The sequence below is a fragment of the Cucurbita maxima genome, unplaced genomic scaffold (genome assembly GCF_002738345.1).
Source record: "Cucurbita maxima cultivar Rimu unplaced genomic scaffold, Cmax_1.0 Cma_Scf00009, whole genome shotgun sequence".
NCBI classification, from domain to species: Eukaryota; Viridiplantae; Streptophyta; class Magnoliopsida; order Cucurbitales; family Cucurbitaceae; genus Cucurbita; species Cucurbita maxima.
This window is the reverse complement of record NW_019272025.1, coordinates 237036-247874: the sequence shown is the minus strand read 5'-3', so window position 1 is coordinate 247874 and position 10839 is coordinate 237036. Positions and strand designations below refer to the sequence as shown.

Genomic DNA, 10839 nt, shown 5'->3' with positions numbered 1-10839 from the left:
CTAAATACGACAAAATCCTAAGCTACAACTTGAGGAATGATATTTGTACCCGACAATGCGACGACGTGGACAATTCCAAAAAAATGACAGTCCACAGGCAACGCCACGTCAACCTAAATTAATCTTCATTCATTACTTAAAATAATACGATTTAATTACGTCTGATCACAAACATTTGAAACTAAACAGTGACAGCCGGTGCGGTGACGGTTCGTTTAAGTCTCCTCCGGTAACAGCCCGGTAAGCATTAGGGGGCTTAAGTCACAGTCACAGTCACAGTTTATTATCTTCAGAAACTGCAGCCATTGAGCTAAGAAATAAAATCCCAGTCTCCTCGTTCGAACCTCCCCGACCTCGGCGAGTGTTGAGGGTTTTTTTTTTTTTCTTTTTTATTTTTGTTGATTCGTTGTTGAGATTTTTATCGTGAAGATTTTCGCATGGAGTCGATCGGTTGTAGTTTCACTTCCTTATCGCTTGCGCAATTTAGGGCCAATAGTTTTTCGATTCAGGAGCTGTTGTTTGGTCCTCGCCGGAGGCCTCCATCGCCGATTGTTCATGCATCGGTTTCTCAGAGCTTTCCGGCGTCTTCTCGCTTTCCGGAGCAGCGGAAATCTACTTCTCTTTCCGCTAGCGGCACCTTGATGGCCAATTCCGCGCCGGTGTGTTGTTCTGTTTTCTTTTTTTGTTTGTAATGGTGAATTCGAGTCGTTGATTATCTTGTCTCGAATGTTTCGTTGTGATTGAGATGAATATACTTGATTTACCAGAAGAAACTTCCCTCTAGGCCTTTGATTTACCAAAATATAGAACTTCACTTCACTGCTAAAAAATTCTTCCCCCCTCAAGTTCTCTGCATAAAACCAACCAGATGATCATATATAAGTTCATTCTGAAATGAATCCTGAAAAAAATTCCTCATAGTTTGTCTTCCCTGTACAGAAGCTCTCAAGTTAGTGGATGTTGGTGAAAAAAAAGTGTTTACCATCTCCTTCTTTGATCCACTCACTTCGGAATTGAAATATATTCTAATGATCATTGTTCTACTGAATAGCTGTACTATTTTTTCCAAGGTGTTAAAAATTTATTCTTCTTTCTTTAATATTTTTATATGCAGTCGAGAAGTGGTGTATACACAGTTGGTGACTTCATGACTAGGAGAGAGGAGTTGCATGTCGTGAAGCCCACAACCAGTGTCGATGAAGGTAATTGAAATTTTTGGATATTTTCTTCCAACCTATTGGAAAAATGTGGCTTATATTGTGTCTGTTTATGCATACAGCATTAGAAATTCTGGTGGAAAAAAGGATCACGGGATTTCCAGTAATTGATGACAATTGGAACTTGGTATCATTTCATTTCCCATATTTATAACAGAGATTTCTCTACTATGGTTATGTTTTTATCTTGTTGTCCAGTTTGCAAGTACTTCTGAAGTTGTTGAGTTCTGTCCAGGATTTTCCATCAAATTGTTTACGTGATTTGTCAAGCTTTTACTTTTCACACTATGGCTTGTATGATCATGAGAGAATCTAATTTGCAGTACTACGCATCCAGAATTAAATTGGGAATCCATTTAATGCTTATAATTTGTGTTAAATGCTCATGTGAATTTCTTTGTGGCCCGTTTAACTGCTGCATTAACAATGAAGCGTATGATTGATTTAAGTGGCCTAACATTGGATACATCGACGCTTATAATAGAAATTACTTCATGATGTAGGTTGGCGTAGTTTCAGACTATGACTTGTTAGCACTAGACTCCATCTCAGGTATATTTGAAATTTATTGTTATTCCTGTCAACAAGTTGTCTACTTCCACTCTTTGCCACTACCATTGTTTATCCTGTTTGAAAAGGATTGCTTAGCTATGATTGTTTTCCAGCAAAGTTACCGAAAGTGTTAATAAAGAAGAGAGACTTTAGCTTTTCTAGTATCATTTATAACTCGTGAATTATGTTAGCCATCACCTTAATGTGAATATTTGAGGTTGGAGAAGAGGGTGAAGAATGTAGCAAATTCTTGTTGTTATGAAATTTGAGTCATTCTTTGATCTCAAGAAAAGCGACTAATTTCCTTTTCTATATTACAAATGATTTAGTAATATGACGAAATTGGTATGACTGCACTTATAAAAGTTCCAAGTTTTTACAGTGTAAAAAAATTTCAATGTTCTAATTAGGTGGTGGAAGGACAGATCCAAGTATGTTTCCTGAAGTTGAGAGCTCCTGGAAGGTATGCAATTACCTCCTTTTCTGGCGTTTATTTGCAGTTATTTTGTTTCACATCTTTTGCCATTAGTGTTCCTGATGACTTTATTTGTGCAATGATTTCATCTGAGTATTAAAAGAAGTGGAAAACTCAACTTTATATATATATAAAAAAAGTAGATAAAGTAAAAGTTACTCTACTAATTCGTTGAAAAGCGCTTTATTTCCCGAGTTTAGGTCTTTCAATTTTACGAACGCCACCAACACTTCAGGCTATATTTGCAAGAAGCATGAATTTAAGTTTACTGGTTAAAGATTTCATTCTCAAGCGTAGTGTTTATTTCTCACTGATCACTGATTTAGGCCTTGGTTTGTCTGACTTCAAATTCATGTTAATCTGTCATTTACTTATTTCAACAGTCTGCTACTCACTAGTTTGTAGAGGACATGAAATGGAAGTGATTTCTCTAATCCAAAATCATCCTTGTAGACATTCAATGAGGTACAAAGGCTCCTCAGCAAAACTAACGGGAAGGTGATCGGCGATTTGATGACACCAGCGCCTCTTGTCGTCCGAGAAACCACCAATCTTGAGGATGCTGCTAGGTTAAAACATGCTTGTCTCTTTCCGTGTATCTTCCAACTGTTTACTGGTGTCAGAATTTTGAAGCATTCCTTTCTGTTTACCAAATGCAGATTATTGCTTAAGACAAAGTATCGCCGGCTACCAGTGGTAGATGCCAAGGGAAAGCTGGTAAGAGATCTATTCTTCTACTGTTCTAATTTGAATGAATGGTTGAGTTGTTGTAGCGTGTTGCGTAAAATGATGAAAGCTTTATTAATGAAGGTTGGAATTATTACAAGAGGCAATGTGGTAAGAGCTGCTCTACAAATGAAGCATGCCCAAGAAAACTGAACATCATTTTCTCAAATCATGCATGCTGTTGGATTCTGAAGTGCAATCATACAGTTTTGGCTCATGATTGTATTAACATCATCACGATTATATTGTGTTGTAGTTGGCCATTTGAGCAAGCTGTAGAAGTTGGGAATTAGGTATTAGACCAGACTTTAAAGTGTCAAATAGGCGTCAGGCTATTCAATGTTTGTATTTTTCTAGTACTTTTAATGCTCAAGCTTGAAATTAGATCTTTGTATTTAATACAAAATTAAAATTCTAAACATTTATTGCTTTGGGTATGAATTAAACTCTAATCTAAGGCAGAGTTGTGAGTAGGTAAAATTTTGAATTATGGTTAATTTTAGCGTATCTTGTTAAGCCACTGTGCTACTTTAATAGATCAAAGGGCTGCCTTAAATACTCTTGGATAAATTGATTACTGACTTGTTTGTAATTACATCTTATATCTTAATTCTCTTGTGAACATTTTTTTTTCATGATCTTATCTACTTCTCTTATATGGAAAGAAGTTTATAAGAGAAAGAAGTTTATGAGAAGGGGTGAATTCCATCTTATAAGATTATGTTCTCTAACTCTTTATTTGGTCAAGACGATAGGATTGTCCACTTTATTTGGTCACAATAGGTATATTGAATCAGCTACAAAAGTCATTATTGTCCATGCGAATTATCATGTACGACAACTACAAAAATCATTATTGTCCATGCGTATTATCAGGTATTCACATATGATTATCTTGTGAAATATTAATTTTTTTAATTAACTTATTTATAAAGAGAGGTAAATATTTCATGATCTAGTCTTATACAAACTCAGTGTATGCGATACCTCTACTCACATGTTTACACGTGAACAACTTGGATTAAATCATTTATATCAATTATAAAATATGTCGTATCAATAGTGTTATCAAGTTAAGAAACCAAACTTTTCTCATATACTAAATAATGTTTAGGTTATTACTTAAGATGTTTTTCCCGTATGTCAACTACATGTTAAAAATTACATTAATATCTTTTGAATGTTTTATAATAATAGATAATATAGAATTCTCAATAAAATAATTTAAATGGTTATTAAGAATTAAATAATTCAATTCAAACATTTATAAAATAAATCTCAAACACTTATTCCAGCTTGTTTTGTAACCATTGTCTCCCACAAACTTATGGTCAAACTAAGATGGACGGATAGATTTAATCGATAGTACAACTAAATGTTGATCTTTTGATACAGGGGTAACTCGCACGTGCGGTTCTTACGGGGGAGCTAGTAGGAGCCATCCTATTCCAATAGTGTATATTTGGAGCTCACTATGAAATCCTATTTTCTTGCTAGACCTGTTCGTATAAGGGAAAACTCCAGAGATTGCTTCCAAGTAAGATCCTTGTGTTGACCCTTTCTTGAACTAGAAGAGGGTGAGAGGAAAAGGACATCAAAATGTCCCATCAATAAAGTGAGGGCTTTCCGAACTTTTCCATTCTTCCTTCCTCTCTCATTCCCGCTTTTTCAATAAATCAACCCCGCTCCCTAAAGTTAGTAAAGGTCCTCTCTCTGATAAAGAAGGAAACGAGAGAATCTCAATTTGACAACAAATTTGGTCCGATGTTATAGATTTAATCCTAAAACATCTCTTACATTTATTACCATTTTCAAGCAGCTTTGGTCATTTTGATGCCAGTTCAAAAGCTTGAGTTTCTCAAGCAGCTTCATAAATAAGTGAAAGAAATAATTGAGAAGAAAAATGCATACAAAATTATCTGGGCACTCATGCTATGTAACACCCAAAAAAAATAAAAAAATAAAAAATAATAATAATAATAATAATAAAATATATATATAATAAAAGACGCCATTTAAGACCCCATGATCAAAAGTGAAGAAATTAAAAGATTAAGCAAGGATACCCTAATAACTAAGGTTAAAGAGTTAAAGACCTATGAAAAAGGATTGGAAAGTAAAAGAAAATGAAAATGGCAAAAAGGTCATTTTATCAATTATTAAGTATCTTTCCCGATTTTTAATTCCTTATCTACAAAGAATTTTAAGATCTCAAGAAGGGGGAAATGAACAACAAGAGAGGAAGAATATCTAGAAAAATTATGGATTTTTCAGTAAAAATATTATTAAAATATTTGGAAAGTGGCAAATGATCAATATACCCCTAGAAGAATGGATACGAAAATGCCCCTCTGATCTGAATCAGAGCATCTACAGTAACCATCTGAACAAAATCTCTCGAAGCTTAACTCTAAGCTGTTGGATCTTCCCAAAAATTGGATATGATCTAGAAGACCGACAGATCATCACATCCAACGGTTGGTATTCAAAACCAAAGTCGGTGAGGCTCTGATTGGAGTAGATATTTCCGGTGGATATTCCAGAAAATCCATCAGCCAATTCACGATGATTCTGGAGCTCTCAATGTCGGTTTAAGCTCTTCCTATAAAGTCTGAAGTTGGGGCAATAATATGGAACAAGAATCGAGCAAGGTTGAGAGGCCATTCGAGAGTTATGAGCGTTTTAGATTGTGGGTCTCCTACTCTCGGGTTTCTTCCAAATTTGAGAGAAATTCTCAATCATTTCTCATCAAACTTATTCCTATAGTTTCTAAACAAGATTACCCACAAGTTCTATGAAGAAATTGAGATATGAAACGTCATAGAACAAGATACCCAAGAGATCGAAAATCCAGCGTTTCGAATAAGTTGCATACCGAGAACTATTTTTGGAAATTAAAGTTTCACACTCAAAGACATTCCTCTAAATCAATTCCTATAGCTTGAAGAAAGGATATGGAAGAGGTTTCATAAAGAAATCGGGCCTTGAAAACCTTTAGAATCAGCTACCCAATAAGAAATCCTCTGTTTTAGCTCTGGCGAGGAAAGTGATTTTGGACGAACCTTGGAAGCAAATATCTTAGGCTACGATACACGAAAATGTATGAAACCAATCCCAAGCTATTCCTTGTAATACCATCTTTATGTTTCATGAAGAAATCGAGGGGAGAAATAGTGAGATTGGAGTGGTGGAAGTCGATTTTCAGACGGTGGTGCAAAGGACGCGCGTGTTTTCTTCCTGTCCCGAGGAAGAAGACAATGACGTGGCCAGTTCAACTGAATCGGCTATGTCAGCCCAAAATCCGACCTTCCCTCGGTGTTTCTCAATTTTAACCCCTTACATACCGGTTCACATGACAAACTTTATGGTTCCAGAAACTAGACACAATGAGTCTGTGAAAGGAAATTGGAAGTAATTTGGATACCAGAAGCTCAAGAACAAAGGTCTCGAACGTCGACGACGAGGTAAATAGCCACCTGGGACTTTTCTTAAGAAATACTTGTAGGAATCGCTTTGATTTTCATATGAACCCTAAAGTAAGTATGACACAAGGATATATGAAAGAAAAATCCAAAGAATCGTGAGTTAAGGCCCTAAACCAACCAAATTGCTCGGGGTTCAAGGAACGTAAAAATAGCCCACTAGATGAGCTCTGATACCTATGAAATTTTAATGCTGAGCATATTATAACATGTTTAGATTATATATGAAATTTAGTGGTCATTGTATAAGGATAAGTAGGTAAACCAAGAAACGGGACAAAATAACCATAATGTCCCTAAGGATATCTACCTACGGTTCATGACCTAGATGACCTCAAAATGCTATGAAACTCCATAGTAGACCTTAATTGATGATGTCTTATGATGTGGAGAAGTTTAGAAGCCATTGGAGCACTTAAGTAGCCAAACTAAGAATTAGAGGTAAAATGACCACAATGCCCCTAAGGAAGACTACCCACGAATTAAGTCCTAAATGACCTCCCAACATTATGAAATGTTGTATGAATCATTATCTCAGGAAGTTGTATAAGGTAATGAAGTTTGGGAGTCCTTGGGAAACATTAGGTAGCAAAACCAAGATATGGGGAAAAAACGTACATCATGATCCATATGACTTTACCTCCTAGGATGAGTAAAGAGGTATCCATGAAACAAGAGATTCCCACAAGTACCCTTGGTTGTTAATAAGATTCTACGTGTACAAGGCCACGTCGGCTATTCCTAAGAAGAACTTATAAGTTCCAAGCTTGACCCAAGACGTTATGCATAAACCTAGGATCCCCAAGAATACAAGGAAGCACCTAGGTCAATGCAAATGGTATTCTTAACAAGCTACTAGAATCCATGCCTGAAGTAACCATTATCTCCCATCACGAAGTGTACCACGAGACCCCTATTCCTCTTTAGGTGGGATGCTATGCTATATGTACCATGAACAAGATGCCATGATGGACTTGTTATTCCCCTCACCTAAATGAGATGCCCTGCATCATGATTGGTCAGCAGGATGCCACGATTATGATAATGTCACCTATGCACTCATGGGGAGAAAATTAAGGGTTACTTTAGAAGAGTTTTCAGGGCTAAAACACAAGGCATGACATGACAACCCCTAAGGCTTAGTTCCTGAAAACGAAACAAGAAGTCATATCCTAGTTCAAGGTCTAGACATGCTCCAAATTACCAACTATTCTTTTCAAGGCCTACTCTATATGACATGAGAATAAGTTCAAGATTACAAATGGTTTGAGCAAGTTTGGAACCTAAACCAAGATGGAACTTAAGAAACGCCTAAAGGAAACATGTCAAGATTCAAGATCCTTCTAGAACCCTCGAAGGAGTCCATGATGAACTTATGACCTTCTAGAATAATTCATGCTAGTTATTATGATGGGTTCATATGATCACGAGTGTACATAACAACTTATGCTTCAAGAAAATAAGAGCCTTAGAAACTTACAAAATTAAGAACCAAGAACATTACCAAACAAGCTTTACAACTACCGAGTCAAGAAGAATGCTAGGTACAACTCAAAGATGAGGAACCAAAGTCCTCAGACACAAAAATTCAAGAATGCTAGGTAATACTCTAAGCATGTCCAATTGTGACCCATAACTCCCACCACACGGTGCTTTCTAAGGAGGTCTTGTTTCCTCTTCTAGGTGGGATGCCCTGCACTGTGTTTCCTTTGTAGGATGTCATGTTTGGTCTCATTCTCCTCACCTAGATGAGATGCCCTGCACCATGTTATGATTGGTAGGATGCCATGTTCATATATGCACCGATCACGTGACATATATGATCTATGTCAGATCACACGACATTTATGGTCTATGCCATGTTCATGCATGCATCGATCACGTGACCTTTATGGTCTATGCCATGTTCATGCATGCATCGATCACGTGATCTTTATGGTCTATCATGGGGAGTAAACTATGGCCACGATGGAGCAAGAAGAGAGTAAGTTACTCTAGCCATGAATCAAGAACCTCCTAAGACCTCCCACGGTAAATCATGCTTATGACTTTGACTATGCTGCATGGAACGTATGAAGTCTTGAGCAGGTATTAAGACTATGTCGCTTGGAACACACGAAGCCTCGGACACAGAATGACAAGTGTATGTCTAGTATCATAAGTCCTAAGGGAAGTCTCTTGGAGAACGAATTAAGAAACAAAACAAGAACTTACAACAAGAACAAGAACCAGAAAAGAAAAAGTGTAGTATCCTAACATATCAAGGACATGATTAAGAGCCTACAAGTAGGTTGCTTATTGAGTCTTGTACTCATTCCTTATTCTCCATTTTTTTTTTCAAGAAATAAGGAGCTGGTCGAGGACAGGAGCGGACTATGGAGTAGGTGCCATGGACAAACCGCACCCGTCGTCCTCAACCCTTTTGTTTTAGTGTCTGTGTCATTTCTTATTTTGTACTTTTAACTATTGTGTTGTATTTTAAATGCTTATGTATAAACTTTATTTTAATATAATATTTGATATGTTTTAAGTTTGGGTTGTTTTATTTTATGAAAAATTTACCCTTCATTTTAGAGTCATCGAGTCAGCCGGTCCTCCATGTTGTTAGGTTATGTAGCCTACTGCTTATTTATAGCTTAGTCAACGGTTATACATAGTAAATATATTTGATAAATGACATATAAAGTAAATTTTCATAAATAATAAATAACTATATATGGTAAAAAGGGTAAACGTATATATGGTAAATAGTTATATACAATAGATGGTTATATCTAGTAAAGCTTTGAAAATGTACCTTCTATATTCTCTGTATTATCTCTTATTGTACATACGTGAAGTCATCAATACAAATCCTTTAGCCAATATTCTCTTTGCATTCCTGTTCTTTGTGTTCATTAGATCGAGTGTGTACGTTATTGTGCGATCCTAACACATACCTAGCTCATCAACCTCATTTCTGCCTTTATGGAGCTTTCCTTCTTAGTCAAGCATTGCTTCTATCTCGATCCAATCGTAGTTGATCATCGTTTTTATACTCTAAATGTTGGCTCTCGACCTCGAAGTGTTGAAAAGTAGTTGGTCAATGTTTTGACGCTTTAAGTATAAGTTAATCAACTTTACGTTCAACAGACTTTAGTTTTAGTGAGGGAAGGTCGACGTAAGGAATACTAGAGTCGTAGTGATGGAGAGTTTTAATGACTTGTTTCATCTTTGTCGAGACCCATATCGTTCTCATTGAAGAGTATAATGTGAGCATGGTCGTAATACCATGTTAAATCAAAATATTCTACTTTGTACGATGAAAATTGAAAGACGGGAAGAAAATATAATTATATTTTGGTGTATTGATAATAACTCTAATTTCTACACTAAACCAATTACATTTAACAAATGGAGTTTCATATTACAACAATGTATGGTTACATAGTTAATGACTCTTATTTATATACTAAACCAAGTAAACAGGTTAACGAATTAAGGTTGATAATGCAATAAATGACAATTAGATATTAAAAAATATATATTATATCATTACAATAAGTATATCTTAGTATCTTTATACCATTTTTCTTTCTTATTATCTTTAAAATTTTCAATCGTAAAAAAACTTTTGAATGTTTTAGATTATATCGTCTTATTGATAGGATAATCTGATGCAGACCATAAATTTTCATTCGTAAAAGAACGTATATTAATTATTATTTGAGTTTTGCTAAATTAATAAAAAAAATACATATTTTGTCTAAAAAATATATTCATACACTTAAAAATTTTAATAATACTCTTCAACTTTCAGAAAAGTCCAAAAAATACCATTACATATAGTTATTTTTGAAACTTTTAATTTTAAAAACAGAGTATTTTTGAAACACTTTTTGAAAGTTGATATTTTTTAAACAAGGAGTTAGATTTTCCATCCAAAACTAAAGTTAACAATTTTTTTTGAATTTTTTTTTAGTTTAAGGGTATTTTTGTGTAATAACCCTATTTTTCTACTTAGATAGAATCACTACTATATGCATGACATAATCTTTTTATGTATAAACATTCATTTTAAATATTTCAAAACGATGTCACAGACTTACAAGTTAAAAATAAAAATTTTAAATCAATCCAAAAACATATAAGAAACAAAAATAAATAATATGTCCAAAAACTAGAAGACAACACATTACCCTAATCTAACTAAAGACTAATAAAAAAAGATGAAATGCAACTACTCTAACACAGGTTGCATGGTCTTCGCGTATCGCCTCTGTCGTCTGTACAAGAGTGCCTTGTCTTTATCTGAAATGTAAGAGGAGCACATGACTTGAGTATTAAAATATTCAGCAAGTGACACATCACTGTTGGGGTCGAGTAATGCAAACGCACACATACATGA

General features: G+C 35.1%; 1 protein-coding gene across 1 annotated transcript; it reads left to right on the top strand.

The window, feature by feature from the left end:
• The first annotated feature begins 268 nt into the window (after window positions 1-268).
• LOC111483973 (CBS domain-containing protein CBSX1, chloroplastic-like) lies at window positions 269-3411 on the top strand. The gene is made up of 8 exons (XM_023130369.1): window positions 269-659; window positions 1115-1202; window positions 1280-1344; window positions 1721-1769; window positions 2180-2232; window positions 2698-2813; window positions 2904-2961; window positions 3055-3411. Exons 1-8 carry the CDS (start codon window positions 438-440, stop codon window positions 3121-3123), a joined length of 720 nt encoding a protein of 239 aa, XP_022986137.1. The 5' UTR covers window positions 269-437; the 3' UTR covers window positions 3124-3411.
• The last annotated feature ends 7428 nt before the right edge of the window (window positions 3412-10839 follow it).